General features: G+C 40.9%; 1 protein-coding gene across 1 annotated transcript in view; it reads left to right on the top strand.

Annotated features, from left to right (window-relative positions):
* CAMKK2 (calcium/calmodulin dependent protein kinase kinase 2) overlaps positions 1 to 24488 on the top strand; it is an 87066-nt gene that overhangs the window by 30514 nt on the left and 32064 nt on the right. The window contains exons 2-6 of the mRNA XM_018557496.1: positions 7738 to 8308; positions 8802 to 8849; positions 13447 to 13500; positions 13931 to 13982; positions 16046 to 16176. Coding sequence (XP_018412998.1) covers positions 7787 to 8308; positions 8802 to 8849; positions 13447 to 13500; positions 13931 to 13982; positions 16046 to 16176 — 807 coding nt within the window. The 5' untranslated portion in view covers positions 7738 to 7786. The remainder of the gene's footprint in view (positions 1 to 7737; positions 8309 to 8801; positions 8850 to 13446; positions 13501 to 13930; positions 13983 to 16045; positions 16177 to 24488) is intronic.

Here is a 24488-nt window from a genome sequence, read left to right as displayed (position 1 = left end):
TTTGTGTAGTCATGAGGAGTGAATTAGTGCAGAAGTTCCAGCCAGTGGATCTTGCGACCCCATCTTGATGTGTTTTGTTGCTCATTCTTTAGCATCTTTTTACATTTGAGGATGCTTTACAGAGCAAGTGCGGGCAAGTAAAACCAGTGAAGTATTGGTGCTGCCGAGAGAAGATCAAAAATGTGCTAAAGTCAGAAAGTTTACTCATTTTAGCTTTAGTCACTATTTTATATAGTCACTTTCTACAGTATTAGACTAGCCATACACAGTTGGAATGTTGGCCGATTTCTGCAGAATTGGCTGAAATCCAAGCCGTGGGTGGCCCTGTCCACTTGACAATATTAAAAGTTGATTGAAAAATCGAAGGTGGAAAATTGTTGGGTGAACAGTGATTGCATCCATCAGATGCAGTCACTGTTCAGGTATTCAGAGAGCTGCAGCTACCAGCTGTCTGTATACAAAGGCCGGCAGTACAGTGGAATCAAGTAGAATTAGGGACATTTACAAGTATAGGATTGTCTTAAAACAGGCTTCTTAAACTGCTTCTAAGTAGCAATGAGGCCTCTTGTCATATGCTTCTCCTGCTTATGCTTTAGGTGGCAAGGCAACCAGATGCAGAAGGTATTGGAATTGTTCAAAGCAGATCTAAAATAGCAAGGTTAATTTTCTGAGGGCCCCCTTAGGTATTTATATAATATACTTATCTTTCCCCATCTTCCTCCTGCTTTGCCTAGCTGAGGGCAATGTCATCATCCTTCTGGTGAGATCCCAGCAAATGTTAGGTAGTTGAAACCTCATGAATTGACGATCCTGCACTGTGATACAGGATCTCATCAGCAGGATGGTCATGATGGAAGGATGGAAGATAAGTATGTTAATTACGTTTTTTACCCCTCATTTTTTCCAGTTTAATGCAGTGGTTTAGAGGCCAAAACTAAATAAGCAGCCCTTACATGGAATGCTAGGTCTTCTTAAAATATTAACTTATTCAGCATTTTCTGTGAGGAAACTTGGACCCAAGTCCTTTACCAGCAGTTTTGATCGCCTTCATGCTTTGAATTATGTTTTTGAAACGTCCCATTGTCCTTACTGGGAAATTTCTGCTTGCATTAGTTCCACCGAGCTCTACCACATGGTACAGGCGATGAAACAGCTAGTTGGTAGATAACTTCAGCTATGATACAGAGCTTTTATTTCCCTAAGGAAATAGATAGCAGGCCAAAGAAATGCATTGGCAAGCCTACCATCAGTGCTCTTTTTTATTATTATCTTCATGTACAGTATAAGCTACCCAGACCAGCTGGAACTGTTTGCCAGCTTTACATAAACTGTTAGTTATCTAATCTAAGTTTTCTTTTGCATGCTGGCAGTATGGGTGGAATTTAACAGTAAGCAACTGGAAATTCTACATTATTTCTGATATATTTTATATATAATCAGCCTTATCTTATACAGTATGCACTTATACAGAAAGTGGAAAATCTCCCACTTGGAACTTCTTAACAGAGCAGCCAAACAGCTACTGTGTAGCCTTCCTTCAAAAGTCTTTTGGTTTCAATACATTTGAAAACCACAGTGCATCTATAGAGCCATGCCAGCACCAGATGGAGGGGAGGGGCAAAGGTTTAGTATTTAGCCCTTTCTGACATGTTTTGCCAGTTGAAGAGGAACTTTACCCGTATGGTAAAAATGACAACAAAGGCACCTTTAGAATTGTTTAGTAATGACAATCTACAAACAAATCTACAAATACTTATAACTATTTGCAGACCTTTTATTCTTTTCCCACCTTATTTTTCTTTTCTTCCTCATTCTTCCCATGGTGGTAATTTTCATTAAAGGCAGATAAATCCATTTCCCTTTTCTTCCTGGAACTCTGGGTCTGCCTCCTGGAACATGTGACAGTGCACATCATCTCAAAGGAAAAAATGGCCTTTCCCCAGAGGTCTCACAAGATTTTACAGTTTACAGATGACCTATCCCAGGAAGGTTCAGGTGATGTAACCTTCCCAGGAGGCATCTGTGTGGACAGAGCTACATCACCAGTGCCTCACTCAACCAGGATGTGTAAACACAGTAATTGTAAGTAAAAGCAAAAAGAATGTTTGTTTAACTAATGAATGGTGATGATTTCATATCCGCATGCAGAGCTGCACCCTGTTGCAGTTTTTAATGAAAGGGTGTAAAGGTCTTCTGAGGCTCCCCTCAGGAGAGATTACTTTATTATACTGAAGGAAAACAGTTTGATAGCTATGGACTAGGGATGCACCGATATATCGGCCGCCGAAACAAATCAGCCGAAAATGGCACTTTTGGCATAATGCCGAAAGTGCCATTTTCCTGCCGATACATGGGCGCATCCCTGCTTTCTTTCCTCCCCGCTGAGCGCTGCTCTGTGTCCTAGCAGGGAGGAGAGAAAGTGTGACAGCCGGCCGAGCGCTGCAGGAGGAGAGCGCTGTGAGCGGCCGGCGTCTCCTCCCACACCGCTCAGCCTCCTATCACAGTCCGGCAGAGCAGTGTGTGGGCGGAGACAGGCCACACCGTCACAGGAGGCTGAGCTCTTCTCCCTACACCGCTTGATCAGCCTCCTGTGACAGCGTGTCAGAGAGGAGAGCGAGATACAAGCACTCAGTGATCGCTGAGTGTTTGTAGATAATTGAGGAAATTATATCCTCAATTGTGAATGAATGGGAGTGATCTGCATCACCTCCTGTACATTCATAGTTGTAGGTATAGTAAACATACCATGTACTCATGTTATCAATGAACAGGAACACTCATAGAGGATTCCTGTTCATTTGTAACAGGGGATACAGAAAGAGAGATTGAGGACTTTGTGTCCTCAATCTCTTTTTCTATTTTAGACCCCCAATATTTTAAAAAAATATTTGAAAAAATTAAAATAAAAAACATTTTCGGTTTTGGCTTGACAATTATTTTTATTTCGGTTTTAAAATTTCCATTTCCGTGCACCTCTAGTATGGACAGACCAGTCCACCTTTTGTCAGAAAGTTTAACCAGAGCCAAGAGTTCAGAGGAAACTGGGAACTGCAGGCAAAAATCATTTCAGGATCTCAATTATTGACCCTTCACATATGTCCTAACTTTAAAGTGACATTAAACCTTCATTTTATTTTACTTTTTCTATTTACTGTTGCCAGAGTTACTTTAAAAAAACTTTTATTCTTTAAAAAAATAATTTCCTCCTTCTCTAGTGGTATAAAACTGTCCCCCCCCCCGTGCGGGTGCCTCCATCAGCTAGCTGGCTGCTGAAGCACTGCTCACGGTTGGGCCTGCACAACACATAACCAAAATTACATTGTTTTTTAAATATTTGCAAGCAGTTTACCCTTAACGTGTATAGGCTAATGCATAAAGAAAAGCAGTGAAGCTGCTCAGTGAAGCTCTAGTAAATGACTACTTGCAGACCTTCCTAGCAGACCATTTTTACCATATGTAAGCTCGGATATACAGTTGCATTAGCAGAAGGTAACGTATTGCTGCAGGAGAATGAGGTAAGTGTGTCACTTTGCATCTTCTACCGACTGCTGTTTCTGCGGTGCTAATTAACACTTTTATGCTGCTAGGCGAACTGTAGTTGTCTTTGTGCCTTAGAATGATTTTTCCATTCATTGTTATTCAGGCAGAATTAATTTGCATTAAGTATTATCAGTGGGAGGGGTAAGAAAAGAAAATGTTCTTTACACATTTGATTCTCTGTCATTTGAGTTTTGACATTAAATGCATACTCAGCTTGGCATTAAAGTGGACCTCTCACCCACACTCCCTATGTTTTCACCCTAGGTCAGTATATTGTGTATTTTAAATCTGCTTAGGCTATCACCATAAAATAGCACAGAAGAATTTTGTTATTCCGCTCTAGGATGCTATTCCTTCTGGTGTCACCAGTTACTAAGGTCTGTAGCACAGCCATAAAGAAACACTTACATTAACTGGCCCTTTAATAAAGCCCCACTTCAATTCCAGATCAACACTTACCATTTGTTTTTATCATGGGCTTAACAATTTGCTGGCAGGGCTAAACACAATAAAAATCCATCATCAACTTTCACCCGCAAATTTAGAATAGGACTTTGCTTCTATTGTTCAGTCACATATTGTGCTGTGCATAAGGACTGTATATGAACAGCAACACTAGAAGAAGAAGACCTTGTAACAGAGATAGTAGGGTTTATATAACTCCCTTTCTTCCTCTTGTGGAGTACTATGGTTTTTTTTGTACCATCTACTTTTTATTGTGGTTTCCAGGTGGATCAGAGTGCTGATTTTCAGAACATGTACAGATTTAAGCAAGTAATATATTTACCCATATTTACAGCATGTTTATGCACCATGTCAATGTGCACCATTCTCTAAATCTGGAGTTCGTCTTTAATATCAGAAATTCCCTTTAGCTTGTGACTAAGTTAATAGGGATTGAATTGTTATATAGTAGGAAGGAGGAAGGGTCCATTGGTCCAAGCAAAGAAATAGTAAATTTTGTGAGAATTTTCTACTTTGTTCCAAAACTTGGTTCATTTTTGATAGGACCAAAAGAAATGGGGGATAGAGCCCTTCTCGGCCTTGCACCTCCAGGGTGTTTTACCACAATGGAAGGATTATGTATTTACATTGTTTAAATTTGGTGCATATGAAAAATTTCAAGGAAAGGTGATGAATCTGGATTTGTTCAGGGGAGAATTTGGTATCAAGGTCATGTTCCGATCTTGTCGCGAGAGAAAAAGGGGGAACTTTAGAGTGTAGTTATTTTTTTGGAAGTTTTGGTATGAATATCGCTAAATATTTGATGGCTGTTGTGGTCCATTTAAATCTGAAGTTCGTGCTTAGTCTTTGGAGGTGTGTATAGGTTATAGGGATACTCAGCACCTCAGATTATTGGAAGTTAATTTTTAAATGCAAGAGTTTGTCATAAATTTCAAATTCCTTTAAATTAAAGTATATTTCTTTTACACAGTCTCTTCTGTCATAAAAAAACCTGCCTGTAAGCTATTTTCACCAAGATGGCCTTAGTGTCACTGTAAGAAATTTACAGCTTACCTTTATTCAACAAATTAAAACTTTCACATCTTTTCTGTAGTCCCGTTTTACCAGATGAGATCAAAGCTTATTTGAAAGTGCTGCCCTCCATCTGCTAATCACTCTCAACACCTTACTGGATTCACAGTGTGCTTTGCATCTCTGTCATTGCTGCCTAATGTGATGCAAGATTTCTCAAGACTACATTGCCCATAATGCAATGTATCCAGCAAGCAAAGATGATGTTACATTGTTCAGGCTGTTACGGCAGCACCCCCCAGTGGTGACATGGGCTCACCCAAGGTGCGGAGTTTAAGCACCAGCTGGTTTTCTCCAGAGCTCCTGAAGGTGGAGATGGATTTGTGGGGCGTGCTGGTACCAGGTCGCAAACTCAGGGTTGCCCTACCAGGGAGTGAGCGGAGAATAGGAGGCCTAGGATGTGGAGACAATACAATAAGGAAGGACTGGAGAATGGTCGGGGTCCAGGCTGAGGTCAGCAACAGGCAAGGCAGCAGAGTGAGCAAGTACAGATGGATAGTCGAGTCCGGGCAGAGGTCGGTAACAGGCAAGGCAACAGTGGTCAGATACAGGCACATGGTCAAAGGCAGGCATCAAGCAGAAGTGGTCAAGACTGTGCAGGTCAGCAGCAAAGAGGCAATTTAAAGAACTCTCTCTCAGAACACACAGAGGAACTGGAAAGAACACAGAGCACCAGGAGACACACCCAGCATATTTCAGTCTTTTATCTGTGTCCTCTCAATAGTGGGTTGTCTTTCTTTATGGCTTCAAATTAATAAGGCTCTTGTTTAGTGAGGAAGAAAAAGTACCTCCTTAGAAAGCATTGGACTTCACAGCCTAAGCAAAGTTTACAGCTGCTGAAGTCTGCTCTGTCCCTTTATGATCTTGTACTGGACAGGAAGTTTAGGGAAGTGGAGCCGAGAGTTGGAGCTGTTTGGAAACATGATGACTGTAAGTGTTTGGGCAGAAATGTAAAGAAATACTTTGCTGAGCAATGTATATTTGTTTGATCTGGATTCATTATTGAAAAATGTTTAAGACTTAAATACTACTTTTACCCACTAAGGATTGCAGCAAGTCTACCTCATATAACTGTAGTGCAGAAAAACATGATATAATACCCATTTTTTTGGTAAAATATAAAAGATGAGGTTGTGTTGAGTAAATGGCGGTACCCATGATTGTCTATAGTCCACACTTTAAAAGCTTTTACCGATTTACTTTTGAGTTGACTGTGAACAATGGCTCTAGAATTATTGCTCTCACTCTGACGTGCAGGATGATACCTAACATATGTGAGGCAATTGCCATTTCCATGCATAGGTGCACCCCACATACTTTTTTTGGGTGTTTTTATTGTTCACATAGTACTATGTGTCCCCAGTTATTTACAAACACTGGAGTGATCAGCCGATCGCTCCAGTGTTTGTCCCACACAGAGGATTGGTACATACTGGTGACATGTACCGATCCTCTGCCGCTCGTCCACGCACAGGGGGGCTGCCACTTCTCTGGATCCCCCTGCTCCCCCTGATACTACGAGCCGCGGGGTGGGGGGGGGGGGGCGGAGCCGCTGTGACAGAACGGACGAGCAGTGAGGGGAGAGAGAGGCGCCGGCTGTCAGATCCTGGCCGAGCGTCTCTCCCTCTCCTCACTGCTCTGCATTATAGTGACAGCGGCTCCGTCCTCCGCCCTCCCCCGCCACCGGTTCCTTCACGTCTTCTCGGATCCCCGCTGGGGGAGAGCAGCGGGGATTCAGAGAAGCGGCGGGAGGAGAGGACATGGCGATCTACCTGTGATCGACCTTGTGGGCACCCCTGTTTTAGATTTTTTTAAACTTATATATCACACGCTTAGGCCTCTTAAGCATCCAGTGTAAAGCTGAAAGTCAACTTTAAGTTAAATGATTCTGGCTAAACCCAGAATTGCTAATTCATTGATTCTGGCCATAACCTATCTGGCAGATAACAAACTCTTGGTGATTAGTGCCAGTTTTGGGTCCTTATGATAAGCTATTATGTTTAAGCCCTGAAGAAGAGGTCTTTGGGCCCCTGAAACCTAATGGATGTTCTATGTTGTCATTTGTGAACCAATGACAAGGTTTATCTCTGGGAGAAACAGTAGTGATTGGGGGAGGTTTTTTTGCCTGTCAGATCAGTATCCCCATGAGGGTATAAAGGGAGGTCAGAATGTGTCTAGCCCATACTGGTTGTCTGTCGTCTCATAAAAACATAGAACACATCGTCTATAAGCAGTTTACGTACAGTTGGTTTGAAAAGGGCATGTGTTTGCCATGTGAAGAAGACAGGATGTTCCAGAGTCTGTTCAGAAACTCATGTGTATAATTGTCTACCAATGACTGCATATGGTTGTCTTTTCAGATTTTCATTATGCTCCCGTGCTGATTTATTTAATATTGTTGTCTTATTTTTCTTGGGCATTTTTAAAATGTATGCTACGTATCTTACCAGATTTAGTCAAGTCACCTGTTGTCTTGCCTTGTCTCAGAATAAGCTTGATATAAGAAAATAATTAAAGTGGTCTTGTTGTGGTTGTGGATTGCCATTCTAAACTCTTCCTGAGCAATTTTCACCGTCCTGAATTGCTCAGTTTTGCTACTCACATTTTCTGTGCTATTTAATTTAATTGCAGACTTCATGTTTGTATTTACTGTTTTTGCAGGTTCCAATGGGAGCACATTAGGCAAGTGCACGCAGCCGGGTCATACACCATGTCATCATGCGTGTCCAAGAGGACTTCTTCTGAGAGGTCCATACTGCAAGATGACCATGAAACGACAAATCAGCCTCACATTGTTTGTAGCTTTTCAGCACTGAGTTTAGACCTAGGAATGGAATCCGTTATCGTGGTTACAGAATATGAGTCCAGCATATCAGAAAGGGAGCATGGCCAGAATGGACAGACAGATTATCAGGATGGGGGGCTCAAAGAGAGCTGTACAGAAGAACCAGATATTCATAGACTTACTGAAAGTGGTTGTATGAAAAGTGACATTGACGGGCTTCCAAATGACAGTAAAGACCAGAGAGCAAATCTCAACATGACCAACAGAAAACTTTCACTTCAAGAACGTTCCCATGCTGCTCAGTCTCCAACTGATAACTTGGACACGAATGGACGATACATTTACCCATCTCTTCCATATTCTCCTGTAACGTCACCGCAGTCTTCTCCACGTTTGCCACGGAGACCGACAATAGAGTCTCACCGTGTTAACATTACGGGTTTCCAGGTAGGGAATTTTTGAGCCATTTTTTGTTTTATTGCTTCCAAATTGATCAACAAACACTTCTAAAAGTACCAGAACACGCAAACATATGTGGCAGGCTGTTTCATCTGTATAGCATCTAATCTATATAAAAGGCAGAACATTTTATCACAATATATTATTGCCCATAGTGGCCAGCCAGATTTCCTCTAATATACCGTGGTGCTGGTTTTAAAACTGGTAATGAGGATAGTTTAAAAAAAAAAAAAAAGCCTAACTCAAGCCAATTTTTTCGTTTTAATAGAGTGGGCTCTCCTCTCCAGATGTTTCAGCTGGGGTCATGTTTAGTGTGCAAGCCATAATTTGGCTTTAATACATGCGTGCTAGTTACGATATGTTTGTGCAGTGTTCTAAATCAGGGACAATTTGTTATGTACCAGCAGAATGATGTCTAACCACTAAGAATGCATTCTTTTATCACTGTGGTTACTAGGTATTTGTATTTCTCTCTTTTAAGGACTGTGTCCAGCTCAACCAGTACAAGCTAAAAGATGAAATTGGAAAGGTGAGTGTATTTGTTTCCAAGTAGTAATTTATACATATATGATAATCCACTCCACACTCTATATGTAGTCATTTATAAAGAAAGGTGACGCCGGGAAGGATATCTGTGACCATATAAAAACATTGTATTCCAGAGCTTTCCTATATTATCATTTTACTGAAACACACAAAAGAGCTTATCCATGAAATATATTTTAAATAAAACAGCATATTGAACTTCAGTAAATAAAGATTGTAAATCTGACATATTACCTCTTTCTTTCTCCTGCTCCATCACATTGGTAGAAAAAAATAGAAGAGTAAAAATTGTAAACATTTAAATGCATTAACATTCAAAGTGGCTTAACAGACCTTAATATTATATTGTTTTTTTTATTAATTATTATACAGGATTTATATGGTACCAACAGTTTGCACAGCGCTTTACGAAATAAAGGGAGCCTGTACAATTACAATACAATATAAAAGTGTTAGGAGGGTCCTGCGTGTGAGAGCTTGCAATCTAAAAGCAAGGTGCAAGGGATACAAAAGGTAGTAACTGTGTGGGAATGAGTTAGAGAAGGTAACAGTTCAGTCATTAAGTGGAGAAGAGTTTTTAGGTGGCATAAAGTAGGAAATAGATGGAGAGATTGGGGTGGGGAGTTCTAGAGGATGGGAGAGACTGATCCTAATCATTTCAGCATGCAATCTATACTCCGGGACTCTGAACCATCCTTCAGGCCTCACATCCAATCACTTTCAGATTTTTGCCACCTTCATCTCTGTAACATATCCCGATAGATCACACAGCCCCACAGCACTGTCTGTTCTTTTTACTATTGTGAATGGACTGTCAGTGTTATCGGGGCTGTGTAATCTATCAGTTGATGTTTGCCATCAGCTCTGTCACACAGCTCCACAGAGCTTACTGTTCATTCATAATAGTAAACAAACCATAAATGCTTTGGTGCTGTCAGATACATCTGCCAGATGCCAGTAAACATACACGGCATCGGCAGATCTTTTATCCAGCCCTGCAGTGCCAATTCTTTATTAATAATAGTAAAAGATAAATCCGCATAGAAAGGGGGCTCAGTACTGTGTTGTAGCCCCCCCATAGGAGCACCCATACATTGGGCTTCAGCACGGGGTAGAGCTACAGCTGCAAACAGAAATATAAATTAATTCCATTCTTCATTTAATTAATTCTTAAACCACTGCATGGATCTTAATGGAACCAAGTGCAATGTGCACTGGGTCCCCATTGGGATTCTGTAAGGATCGCCTTCTGGTGATAGTTCTTCTTAAAACTGTTTGTACAGCCAAAACATTTTTTTTTAGAATAGAGTAGAGTAGAGAGGGGGTAAACCCCCTCTCTAGTTTTTGTACCATTGGGGGAATTTCTTTCACTTCCTGTCCCAGAGAAGCAACAGGACGTTAAAGGAAATCTTTAGGTGACACAGTAAGTACAGACAACACACCACATATGACATCAACACGGCTTGCAGGCAGCAAGGTATATGTTGCTGCCTTGGGATATGTTGTAGGGATGTCCCGATACCGATAATAGTACCGGGGTCGATATATATGGCATTTTCACAAGTATTGTACTTGCCAAAATGTCCCAATTTTAAAGGCCGATACTGGCCCTTTAATTTTTTTAACAAGTTCGGCTGCCTGAAATCCTGCACTTGCTGGAGGCCCAGGTGGCCTATCGGGGACCTCGTGGTAGCTGTCTTTGACAGTGCTGGTTCAGCCCCACATCTCCTTCTCCTTCCTGGTGCCCGCAGAGACAGGCACAGTATTGGACAGGCCCATACAGCCATGGAGAGCCTGGCAACCGGCCGGAGAGCCCAGCACCAACATGCAGCCTTGGTGAGATCTGCACACAGCCCTGGTGAGACCCAAACGCAACCATGGAGAGATCTGCACACAGCCCTGGTGAGACCGCACACAGCCCTGTATAATTGCTGTATAATCATGGATTGATGGGATCTATAGTCCTCTATTGCTGGTTGCCATTCTTCATTGCTGATTAATCATGGATTGCTGAGATTTGTAGTCCTCTGTAGCTGGTTGCCATTCCCCATTGCTGTATGATTATGTATTGATGGGATCTGTAGTCATCTATTGCTGGTTGCCATTCTCCATTGCTGAATAATCATTGATTGAGTAACAGTTCTTCATAATTATGAAGAAACTGCCCTAAAAACAATGGATTGTTTTAGAAAGAATGTCACATATCCCTTTAAGAAAAAGTATTAGTAATTGGTATCGGCAAGTACCTGAGGCATCTTGGTTTTGAAAAAATTTAATCAGGGCATCCCTAATATGTAGTCCTTAGAAATCAAAAGTAAGTTGTTGAAAGAGATGGTCGTTCGACAAGCAGCACTCACAACATGAAAGGAGGTTTTCCAGCTAAGCTTATATTGGATTGTCAAAAATGATTTTGCTATTACACTGCTAATGTGATAAGAGGAAATTGTATGCTGTGACTTTGGATCTCGTTTAAGAACTTTTTTTCGGTCTCTGATTTTACAAACAAATGTCTCATACTTTCAATGTCCCCTCATCAACAGGAGATCGGCTTCCACTTCTTGTAGGATGTACAAACAAAAGTGTTAATGTTACTTCTTCCCTCTCGTTGGCAGCATTTCAACACTACTCTGTTGCTAAGGCATATACAGTATACATTTATGATCTAGGCGAATCAATAATTACATTTCATTTTAATCAACTAATCTTGTTGTCATAGGTGTGTGTATATGTGTAATCACACCCTTAAAGTAAAGGCAAGCCACAAGCAGCAATAAAATCCAGTACAAACAAACTGCCATAATAAAACCAAATTAGTATGACGTGAATCATATTAAGCTCTTTATGTCGGCTTATCGAAAGTAGAAGTATTTTTGAAAACTGTAAATAATTAAAACACAAGTGAATGCAGTCTTGTTTTTGTTTTGGGGTATTGTAGTCCTTTAGTAACCTGCAAACTGCAGCAACCAATACAATTTTTATTTTTATGGCTGTATGAAGAAATATATCAAATCTATTTGCAGTACTGAGAGAAATATGGAGGCTGCCAATGTTGACCTCTAGTTTCCTGGCTGTCAGTATTTTCAGGTCAGTGAGATTGGGACATGTATGTAGCAAGTGAAGTGAAAATGTCAGATCATCTTGCTTCCTCTCTGTCAGCGATAGCGGCATTTTTGGAAGGAGGTCTGTAGTACCACCTTCTGTATGCAAATAGGCCTGAGGGCCCATTCACATCTTCGCTTTACTGCAGTGGCACACCTAGCAAATCTGGCACCCTGGGGCAGATAGTTTTTTAACGCCCCTACTTCTCATGCATCAAAATTAATTTCAGTAATGTTATTTAAATTACATTTCATGCACATTGGGGTGGGAGCAGAATGAGCCAGTGTAGGGCATACAGCAGCAGCTGTAAGTATGGCTGCAACTTTATGCAGAGATACTGTACCGGAAGCTCAGAGACGCTTTCCTCTGCATAGTTGCCAACATTTTGAACATGGGAGGAATACCGTGAAGGTGTTAAGACGATAAATGCAGTGCAGTGTGGCTGATGGTAACAATAAACCCTCCCCCTAAGCATTGGTGGTCAATGGCTGGCTAAAACAATACCCCCCAGCACTGGTGGTGAGTTGCTGGCTGGAACAGTAATAGTAACCCCCCAACATTTGTGTTCAGTGTATACTTACCTGAACACACACTCCCGTCGCACCAAATTCTCTCTCCCAGTCGGGCCGGGTCTGTAGTTCTACTGTTGGACGGCGATAATTATTTCTGACAGTTCTGCCATCTTTCTTTGCCCGATGCTGGAATGCAGAGAGTGCCCTTAATGTGATTTTGTGCAGTGTCATCCATTTACTTTAAATGGCCTCTCAATGTGCTATTACAGTAGCGGACAATGAATCAATGCTGGAGTGTGCTGCAACTTACATGCTGTGCATCATAGTGCAGTGAATGTCTCAATAAAAGGAGCAGGCCAGTTTTTTCTTACGGTAAGTTGCTCTACCAGCCGATCCAAAATTAATGGGCTGCCCTAAGGTGTTAATAAACATCCAATGCAAACATTACATACCGCAGCAAACATCTGCACTTACCTTGTGCTGATTGCCTTCTGTTTTCTTGCTGTCATCTGTCCGTAATTTGCATGGTAAAATTCACTAGCCATTGCTTCTGTTTATATTCTGGCTCCGTTCCTTTACATGGTGTCCTGGAGCCATCCTTTACCAATGCTGCGTACACCCTCATGCGGCTGAATCGCAAGCTCCTCCTACAGCAATTGATTGCAACTGTGAGCGGAAAGACTGGCTAAACTCCTAAGTTGGTCACACATGTGCCTTGTGGGAAATCATGATCTGTACAGCGAGGGACATAACTGACTGGGGACAGATGATTTGGAGACACATTGTAGCTATATAACAGCTAACAAAGAGGAGAGTTTATTACTAATTTACCACTGTGTACCATAACACATTGCATTAATGCAAGTTCATGACACAACACAAGGTTTGATGGGGTCCTGAAGCTTTTATTGAAATGTTATCTGTTCATTATGATTATTTGGCTAAGATTTTCTGTTTACATTCTTGCAGGGCTCCTACGGCGTGGTGAAGCTGGCATATAATGAAGATGATAACACATACTATGTAAGTGATTAGCCATCTAACATGTCACTTTATTTATTTTTTTAAAAGCATAAAAACAGACAACAAACAGGTGACATGTTTCAGACCCTGAACTGGGCCTTAGTTGTACAATAACAACTAAGGCCCAGTTTAGCGGCGGAAATGAGTCAGCTGCTTGTTTGTTGTCTGTTTTTTATGCCTTTTTGAAATAAAGTGACATTAATGGATGGAGCAGAAGCCTTACTCAGTGCTGAGGTTCCAGTATTGGGAGTGGATGTGAGAGGGTTGAGTCACTCTATGTTTTTTTATTACATAGTTTATAGAGAAGATTTGTTTTTAATCTATTTAATTTACTTACTGATAAATATTGCATAATGGAATCATTTTGATTTGAAACATACCCTAACCATTTTGTAACTCACTTACTTCCCTGACTTTTTTGTTGTTATAGGCAATGAAGGTTCTTTCCAAGAAGAAATTAATGAGGCAAGCTGGATTTCCACGTGAGTTTCAGATATCTGGAGCCTAGTGAAAATGCTGGTGGGCTGGCTGTAATGTTAATCAATTGGCTTTAACACATTCTGGGTCACAGTGTGAACATTGGTGAGACTTTACTGACTGCTTGCTTGTTCCATAATAAAGCAAGTGACAGCTAGTTCAATGCCTGTGTTTATCTTTAGAACACACAGAATTCAGCATTGTTATACACAGACCCACAATGCGTCCCTAACATTGCTGGGGGTGTCTGCAAGACTTCATGTTCGGCTTTTTTAAAAAGTACATCATTGCTAAATTACCAAGTAGTTCCTTATTTAAACCTTTATGACAACAAGCACTAATAAGTTGAAATGGATGCTTTTAGCAGCTCTCTGCATGTTGCACATTAAGGGTTCTATCTTCCTGTATTTGCCTAATCATGTAAATCAACAAATGCTAGTTAAGTGCATTAGGCTTTTAGCACCAAGTAATTTTGGACTTAACGCCGCCCTTACACAAGCCTGAAGATTCTGCGCAGCTTCTGGATCTGCATTGTAAGACACGGTATTGTCATGCTGGCACATTTTGTGTGAACAATTGGCAGAACTGTGTTGATACACATGTGCTCCAGATATCTTAAAAATGCATTTAAGTACCTTAACTAATAACGAAAATGTATCTTATGTGTGTATCACTCAGCTGTAGATCCTCAAATCATCTCTGAATTGGTGCTGACACTGTCCTTCCTTCTGGAGGGTGGCTACTTTTGTTCCCCATGTTGCCTGCATGTGTGTTGTAAAGTAGACACAGCTCTAAGCTCACTTTTCTGATGGAATACAATCTCAATACAAATTATTATATTTAGTATAGGATTGTAGTCCATCACAGGAGCGAGCTTGGAGCGGTGACTACTTTACAACACACACAGGGACCATGGAGAACAAAAGTTGCCACTCTCCAGAAGGAAGGACAGTGTCAGCACCAATTCAGAGATGATTTGAGGATCTACAGCCGAGTGATACACAAATAAGATACATTTTTGTTAATAGTTAGGGTATTTGAATGCATTTTTAAGATTTAAAGGAGAACTATGAGGTTAGTGAAAATCACTCATCCTTATAGTTGGAGCCGACAATGAACACGTCACACGTCGGCTCAATAGATAGGGAAGTAAGCGAACACATACCGTCGCTCGCTCACTTCTCGATCATGTCCCTGCATAGAGCCGTGACTGTCACTCATGGCTCCCTGCAGGGATTCAGATCCTCCAGGGCTGACTGGCAGAACGGACGGGGGAGGGGGCGGGTACAGCTGGCTCTGACTCTAGATAGGCAGAGCCAGCTGTCAATCACGCAGCTGGGTGAATCTCGACAGTAATGTCGGGATCTGTCCCGGCTGCGACGGTCTCAGTATACCGCGAGCTGTAGCTTGCGGTATATTGAGCTTTGGGTTACAGGAGGACGCTAGTTTGTGTCCTCCCGTGACCCTTAGGAGAACTATGGGGAAAAACACTGACCCCATAGTTCTCCTTTAACTCCTGAGTTTAGTGTCACTTTAATAGAGGTTCACTGTCAGCTCATGCCATCTATCATACTTGGCATGTTGTGAGGAGTGGGGAAGGTCGCACCTATTTTGGGGTAACAGCTCTTCCCGGGGGTTGCACTAATTCAGTTGATAACTGTTTTATGAGATAAAGCCAGTAAAGGTGGAATCTGGCAAGTGTGTGTATGGTGTATGGGAATGCTAGCTTAGATGACAAGAGCATGTATTTATCCATTGTCTGTTTTGATACATGAGGTCTTCTGTATGTGAGAGACAAAGACGCTGTAGTGGGTGGGTTTGGGGTTATTTCTTCTGCTTTACAAACAAGTAGGTAAAAGGTATTCTTGGATTACCAGATTACTGCTACTAGAAAGGGTTGAGCTTGCACAACAGAGCTATGTATGAAAAAACTGTAACCCTGAGCAGGTGTTTCCTGTATGCATATCTAGGCTTCCTTTCAGTTTTGACCGGGATGTATCTATAAGGCCATTAAGCACTACTTTTTATATCTTTCATTTCTCTCAGTTCTCACCTGTTAACTTTACAGGTCGCCCACCTCCCAGAGGAGCAAAAACAGTCAATGACAGCTCTCAGATCAAAGGTCCTATCGAAAGAGTTTACCAGGAAATAGCTATCCTGAAGAAGTTGGATCATCCAAATGTTGTTAAGTTGGTTGAGGTAATTCTCTGCACAGTGGTTTTATTTCTGTATGATTTTATACAAGCAGCCATGGTTCGGCCATTATAAGCTGTTATTGGTAAAGTGTATGTCTGAAAAAAAAATGCAAAACATCCATATTCAGTACATCGCTTCACTACACATTTCTCCATGCTGCAGTTACAGAAACAACTGTTGATCCTGCCAGAAATGCCATAAACTCATAACTTCCTGTAGGGAGCTGACAACATTGCCACTGCCGTACTGAAATGCCAAGCAGTGTTGTCAAGCCTATCAGATCTTGCCTGCTAGACTACAGAATTTTCACAATCTTTGCCCCTCTTCACATGCATATATTGATTTATTTTCTAGCAATACAAAACAATACTGCTGCCTTGACTCCCAAGAGCCTGCCCATACACTGTGTGTAGAGAAAGAGAGAAAGTGCTCTTGGGTGATGTAGTTGGTTGGGTGTTACCATTTTAGCTATTTTAGAGGCAGGTGACCTATGACGTTGAGAATTTGAACCAGAAAATATTGGTGTCACCTATATGGCTATGTAGTATATCAGAAATGTGTGAATCACAAGGATTGCAAAAAATTATTTGGTAGGTAAGGCAATTAACATTTGTGTTGTTCATATTTGTACTTTTTTGGAGTTCATATTATAGCATATTGAGCCTAACTGACAGTCTAGCTAATCCTTATTTACTATAGGACTGTCAGCTTCAAGATTGCTGTGAAATTAAGGCTACATGCACACTAGGTGCGATTAGATGCTTATTGGTTATGTTAATTTGCGTTTAAAATGCGTATATATGCATCTAATTGCCAAATGATCTATTCACACTTTACGCTTAGAAGCTTTTATCTGCAGTCAGTTTAGGTGCGTTTAGAAAATTAGAAGTCAATCAATTTTAACTTCAAAACGCACGTGAACGCATGTAAACAAATGTAAATGAGATTTGATGCTAGGATTTGGTACCAGGCGCTTCTGCGCGTATATGCATGCAAGTGCATGCAAACATGCATCATTTAACACATCTAGAAGCATAAACACAGCATCCAACCTGACAGATTTTTTTTCTGCATGTAGAGCACAAAAGCGCAAGTGTGAATGAAGCCTTAGTGCATGAACTGTAGAACAGTGCTTTGTCCCATATATGTTGATCTTTAATGGATTTGCCAACTATGTAGTTATAGTGTTGTTTTTTTTCTAGGGCTGCCTATAGGAGTGCACATTTGCTTAGTATTTGTAATTACTATTGGGATTTCCTCTCTGCAGGAAGATCCAGTTAAGATCTAACTGCGGTAAGTGAAAGCCATGGCTTGTTGCCCTTGCAACATTACGAGGCTTTTGGGGTTAATTATGAATGCTTTGCTTCAGGCAAGACCTAAGAAAACCATATCATTTCAATTAGAGCTATTATGTTGACGTGAAGCAAAGAGAGTCAGCAAGTAAGGAAAGCCGAGTTCTGGGTGTTGGAACTGTGTTAAATACTGTAAATTATAGATGTCCTGGGGAGGAACTGAAGTATTTTTGCAATGATTGTATAGGTGCCTTATGAACTTTCTTGTATGTCTACTTATAAATGAGAACAGGAAACAGTAATGTAAAGCAACCAATCTGCTTTCTTTTCTCTGCTTGGCCTAAACTGAGAAGAGAAATCTGGTTACTAAATGTAACATGTAACCAAGGTCTGTAACTAAGTGCTCTGGTAGAGATGGATGGAGTCACCAGGAGATGTAAAGATACTAATATATCAAATAGGCCCCATTACATTTATATTTAGCAGAATGTATTCCCAGACATACAGTTGTGTGAAAAAGTGTTGGCCCCTTTCTGATTTTTCATTGTTTTGCACGTTTGTCACACTTTAATGTTTCAGATCATCAAACAAATCTAAATATAAGTCAAAGATAAAACAAGTAAACACAACATGCAGTTTTTAAAGGAAGGTTTTTATTATTAAGGGAAAACAAAATCCAAACCCACATGGCCCTGTTAAAACATAACTTAACTCTGGTCTATCAGTTTGGAAAAGGTTATAAAGCCATTTCTAAAGCATTGGGACTCCAGCGAACCACAGTGAGAGCCATTATCCACAAATGGCGAAAACATGGAACAGTGGTGAACCTTCCCAGGAATGGGCGGCCAACCAAAATTACCCCAAGAGCGCAGCGACGACTCATCCAAGAGGTCACAAAGTGTGATAAACATGCAAAACAATGAAAAATCAGGAAGGGGGCCAACACTTTTTCACACAACTGTTGGTACCACATCAACAATTATCTTAACGTAACTCTGCTTATCTTATTATTCAGTGCAACATAAAGGACACTAGTGATGACTGCAACACAACTGTAATGGAATGTCAAAGCTAAAGAATTCTGGTGTGCATGTGTTACCGTTGTGTGTAGACGTTGCCCCTGCAGCGCTACATAGCTTTTGGGGTTAATTATGAATGCTTTCGTTTAACTCCAAAAACTAGAGGCCACCACCTAAAATTGGTGGAAAAAAAATTCCAGCACAAGGGGCGAAGGGGGTTCTTCACAGTAAGATCAGTTAGGGTCTGGAACTCACTGCCACAGACAGTGATTTCAGCAAAGAATGTGGAATTGTTCAAGAAACTTTTGGACGATTTCTTAAGGGACCGTAATATACAGGGGTACAGGTACTCCTAGAATGAGATCCTAATAGGTTGGACTTGATGGACTAATGTCTTTATTCAACCTCAAATACTATGTAACTATGTAACTATGAATGCTTTCAAGACTACTGCCGCAGATTCTGCACCGGTTCCCTTGGAAACATGCAAACTGGATGAGCCCTATGCAAACTCTGAATAAGTGAAGCCTGATTATCTTGGTTTGAAAAGAGAGCTGTGTATTCCCAAGTGGCCCTGAACATTATGAATTATACTGAGGCCATAAAATACTCCTCCTCACTTAGCTCTTCTTACTGACATAAGTAATGTGTTTGTTTTAACCTTTTAGTTAACATTGTGGCCTTCTGGAAATTACAAAGCAATATAGGACGGAATGTGTGGGCAGCATTATATGTAATGCTTGTTGCTAGCACAGTCCACAGTGCTCATCTTTTGTATAGTATGGCCTTGAAAAAATTCCATCATATAGGGTTAATTTTTGATTGCAGCTGTTAGTGTTATGTGTTCATTCAACAGATGTATGCTATCTTGTTTTACATATTAAACTAGAAGTAAGCTACTAAGACACTATTACTATCAATAAAACATCCGGTCGCACTCCATGTGTCGCTGGACACTTCTTTTACTAAAATCACACAGTTACACAAAGTCCCGCCTCAGGTTTGCCTCCTTAACACATTTCATCCAATCCTGGCTGAATTGTTGAGTGAACTCTACGATTAAGCCCAGGATTGGGTGAAACTCTACGTAGAGTAAACTTTATGATTAAAGGAGAACTATGAGGTGAGTTATTTCTACTCATCCTCATAGTTAGAGCCGACCTGTGACAAATAAGCTGACACAAGTCGGCTCTATTAATCAGGAAGTGAGCAGAAACATGCCGCCGATCCGCTCACTTCCCGATCGTCTCCCTGCAGTGAGTGGTGACTGTCAGTAGTCGCTCCCCGCAGGGATTCCCCTCTCCGATCCTTTAGCGCTGACTGGAGGGACGAACGGGGAGAGGGGCGGTCACGCAGCAGGGTGGATCTCGACAGTATTGTCGGGATCCATCCCAGCTGTGGCGCTTTCTGTATATCGCGGTATACTGAGCTTTGGGTCACTGGAGGAGTTTAGTATATGTCCTCCCGTGACCCTAAAGAGAACTATGGGGAAAAACACTTACCCAATAGTTCTCTTTTAAGCCCAGGATTGGGTGAAACTCTTCATAGAGTGAACTTTATGATTAAGCCTAGGATTGGGGGAAACGCGTTAGAGGGCGGACCTGAGGCGGGACTTTGTGTAACTGTGTGATTTTACTAAAATACGTTTCCAGCAACACATGGAGTACGATCGGATGTTTTATTGATTTGATGGCAGCTAAAGTGGGAGTGAGGACGAGAACAGTCAAGGAGTACCTGTTTTTTCCCTTGCTTGTGTGCTGTGGAGGAGCTGTGTAACCCTTTGAGTGTTTTGAAGACACTATTAATAGTTTATTGCTGTGGCTCTAATTGTTTGATCACTGGCTGATCAATAAAAGCCACAACCCATTTCTGTTTCCAAACACTGATCACCCAGTGATTTTCTTATTTTGGTACTTTCCTACTTTCCTACTTCCCTCTGGCATTGGGGGGACCACCAGCTTCAGCTGTATCTGTGTCTGAGCTGTAAAAGACAGGTAAAAGTGGTATGCCCTATATTGTTTAAATTCCAGATGTTATTCTTCCGTAGGGCATTGGAAGATGAATGTTAACACCTGATTGGTGGCTGTGGGCAACCTCTCATATTTTGGCTTGTTGGCTGCGTTTCTAACTTATATTAAAACAATGTTGAACAGAGTTTGACCTATTTTTTAAAAGTCCAGTTTGTGCATTTTTGGCACATGTGCTATACCATTCAAGCAGAACGCACTGTGTGAACATTAATGCTGTCTTAAATGCTAGGACTACTTAGTTTTTTGTCAGTGAAAATTCAGGACTGTAGTAAAATATTCATAAAGTATGTATAGTCCGCACTTATGGATATATATGCGTATATAAACAACTAAATAAATAAATCAATAAAAAATATAAATTAAAAAATATTAAGGAGCTGCTGTACTAAAGACACTAGGGTCAAATGTTATGTAGTTGAATGTGCAGCGCTCAGGGTCACCAAATAGTGAATCAACTCAGTGTAACAAAATTAGCATGTAAATGGGTAATCTCAAATTGTGTAAAAGTGTATAAATCAGACATTAATTGCTTATCTGATAGTAAGCAGTAGTGCCTCCCATATAAAGTCTCAAATATATCAGTCAAAGTGATGCATAAATCTCAAAGGTGCAAAAAGTGCATAGAATTTAGATGAATAAATTCCAAAAAATTAATTAAAGAATGGTGCCTCACATATAAAAATATAAATATAAAAATATATAAAAATAAAAATATATATATATTGTGAATCTATTGCTGCCAGATTTCACACATGTGGGATGAGTGGGTCTTCTTTCTGCAGCTTGTGCTACAGTATGTAAGTCCCCTTCTAAATCTGCTTGCTATATCTCTAGTCAAGTTCAGATTTTTAAGTTAGGTTTAAATCTGACCAGTAACTGAAAACTTTTTTTGTACAGCCTTTCTGTATGTGGGGATCCTGCCGTAGGTGTGTTTTGGAATACCCTCTCGGCATTATAATCAGTAAGCAAAAAGGATTCCTGATCATCAGATAAAACAAATGTGGGAGTGGGATGAAACTGTGCATAGCAGAGCTCAGAATAAAAACGGAATATTTGAGCAGGAAAGTTTTGTTCTTGTATACATTTCAAGGCTTCATTTATTTATATGCAACCCAACCTAAAGCCCCAGTTCATATGATGAGCTCTGTTGCTGATCAGTATATTTTACATCTCTAAGAATGTTTTCCTAATTCACTCTTGTGAAAGCATTTCTGATCACTGATAGCAGATACATTCGGCACACAGCTGAGGATGTGTCAGCCGCTACTCACATGACTAAAAGAAGCCAGATATATTACAGGCTCAGACGCAGATTGGCTGCATACTTTGCGGTAGAGTTGGAATACAAAACAAATGAGTGATTAAAAAGAACTCCAAAAACAGACTGTCCTAGTATAAATATATTGTTTCGTTATGGCTGAACACTCCTTATAATATTTCACATTGGATTTGGATTTGACAAGTCTATGGAATGACTAATAGCACATTCTATATAAATATACATATAATATAGGGCTGTGGAAATTAACAATGAATTTCTCGATTAATCATTACACTTTTTGATCGATTAAAATTCTTTTGATCGCTAATGAAAACACTCACCTCTCCGCCGGCTTCGGGGAGTACCGTCGGAGAGACATCGACGTCACCGGACTCCTCCCCCATTCCCCAAGTGGCTCCGTCGGCTAACAAAGGGAAGGGGGGAGGATTACAGTGATGTCGATGTCCGTGACAGCTAACGAAGGGAAGGGGGAGGAGTCTGGTGACGTCGATGTCCGTGACGTCACCGGACTCCTCCCCCCTTCTCTTCGTTAGCCGACGGAGCCACTTGGGCCGGTGAGTTTGCCCAAGAAACTTTCTGCACGAGCGCCAGCCAAGGCATTGAGCTATACACATACAGCACAGCAATGAAGTAATAAAATGAACTAGGATCACACTAATCCAGCACGTTATTATTCTGAGTTGCCCCACTCAAGCGGCGGCCATATTGAGTGGGGCACGTGAGATTAATAACGTGCTGGATTAGTGTGATCCTAGTTCATTTTATTACTTCATTGCTGTGGTGTATTTGTATAGGCCAATGTGGTTGGATCTGTATGTGCGTTATAATTAATCGAAATCAATCGATTAAAAAAAGAATCAAAAAGAATCAATACCAGCCCTAATATATACAGGATATAGCATTTATAGTTGACATATATCATGTCATAAGAGACTATAAGTTGTATTTTTATTAAATAAACTGTTAAAGCAGAGCTCTAGGCGGATATAAAAGACACAATGTAATACAGCTCTGTATTCATTAATACATAAACACATATATTTATTTAAATGCAAGCAATGTAAGTAGTTGAATGTGACTTGGTGTCAACATCAGAGAGCCAGTCGTTGTGATGTACTGCTCCAGTGATAATAAAGAACACTGTGATAGGAGGAGAGAGTAGAGTGATGGAGTCATCATTGTGCTGCTTCTTGTTTACTGTCCGATCAAATGCTGGGTTATGGACAAGGCCTTAAAGTAGAGTTAAATATTCATTTATTTTGCATATATCTACTGCTAGTAAGCAGTAGATATATGCAAAAACATAAAAAAAAAAAAAAAAGTTACCAAATAGGTAAAAACTTACCTGTGTCTCCGCCGCTTGCTCCTGTCTGAAGACCTGAAGATTCTCGAGCGGCCGTGAAGGATCATGGGGCGGGCGCATGCGCAGTAGAGATCTTCGGCCAAGACAAGAGGAAAGACACAATGTAAGTCAATGCACACAGCCGGCAGCATGTACGCGGACAGACACAGCAGTCAGCGCTGGAGCAGAGACCGGCACCAGCGCTGGAGGAACTCCTGAAAACTACTGGGAAGAAGAAGATGATCAGATCAAGAGGCATCATTTAAGGTAAGTCCTTAAAGCAGCATTGGGGAGGGGGGGATGTGACTTTAATGTCACTTTAACTGTAGCAAAGGAAAATTAGATCTACTGCCCCTTCTATACAGAGCTGTGCTGTGAGTTAGAGAACCTTCAGACGTATGTGCCTGCATTGGAGTTTTACAGCCAATTTCAAACGCATTGCAGGGAATTTATCAAAACTGGAGCAGACAAAATCTGGAGCAGCTTTGCAAGGCAACCAATTAGCTTCTCTCTTTCATTTTAAAGTGACATTAAGGAAAAAAATATCCCCCCCCCCCCATGCTAGTGTAAGAACTTACCTTAAATGATGCCTCTTGATCCGATCATCTTCTTCTTTCCTGTAGTTTTCAGGAGTCGAAGGGGCTAGTCTCTGATCCAGCGCTAACTCCTGTCTCTTCCTGTCCCACGGAGTCTGTGAGTGTGTACGCTGCCTGCATTAACTTATCCTGTGTCTCTCTTCTCCTGGCCGATGATCTGTACTGCGCATGCGCCCGCCCCATCATCCTTTGCGGTTGCCAGAAAATCTTCAGATCTTCGGACGGGATCGCGCGGCGGAGACATAGGTAAGTTTGAACCCTTTTTTTATGTTTTGCATCTATCTACTGCTCGCTAGCAGTAGATAGATGCAAAAAAACCGGGAGGCTTTAATTACCTTTAAAAATCTTAACTGAACAAACTGAAAAGAGAAGCTGATTGGTTGCCATGGGCAGCTGCTCCACATTTTGTCTGCTCCAGTTTTGATAAATTCCCCTCATTGTGGTTTCGTTTGAAAGCATTCTTTGGCTTTCTCTAAACAGAAACTTGTCCAAATGTAAGAAACAAGTAAAGGATAACTCATTGGACTGTATTACCTTTTTACTCAAATTCAAGGATCCCGATTGGTTGCAGGTGTAATACCAGGTAATGTGAATGTGCACAGGTCCCAGATATATGCAAGCAGTTTTCTAAAGTTTCTAAGTGGTAGCAACTGTGACATTGTATAAGCTTATGATGACGCAGTGAATGTGCGATTTGTTTTGGGCCAGGCAGTGTGTGTGTGTATATATATATATATATATATATATATATATA

Source organism: Nanorana parkeri, unplaced genomic scaffold (assembly GCF_000935625.1).
Source record: "Nanorana parkeri isolate BGI_ZX_2015 unplaced genomic scaffold, ASM93562v1 scaffold13, whole genome shotgun sequence".
NCBI lineage: Eukaryota > Metazoa > Chordata > Amphibia > Anura > Dicroglossidae > Nanorana > Nanorana parkeri.
Note: the sequence above shows the minus strand (reverse complement) of the source record. Positions and strands in the feature narration are given on the sequence as shown.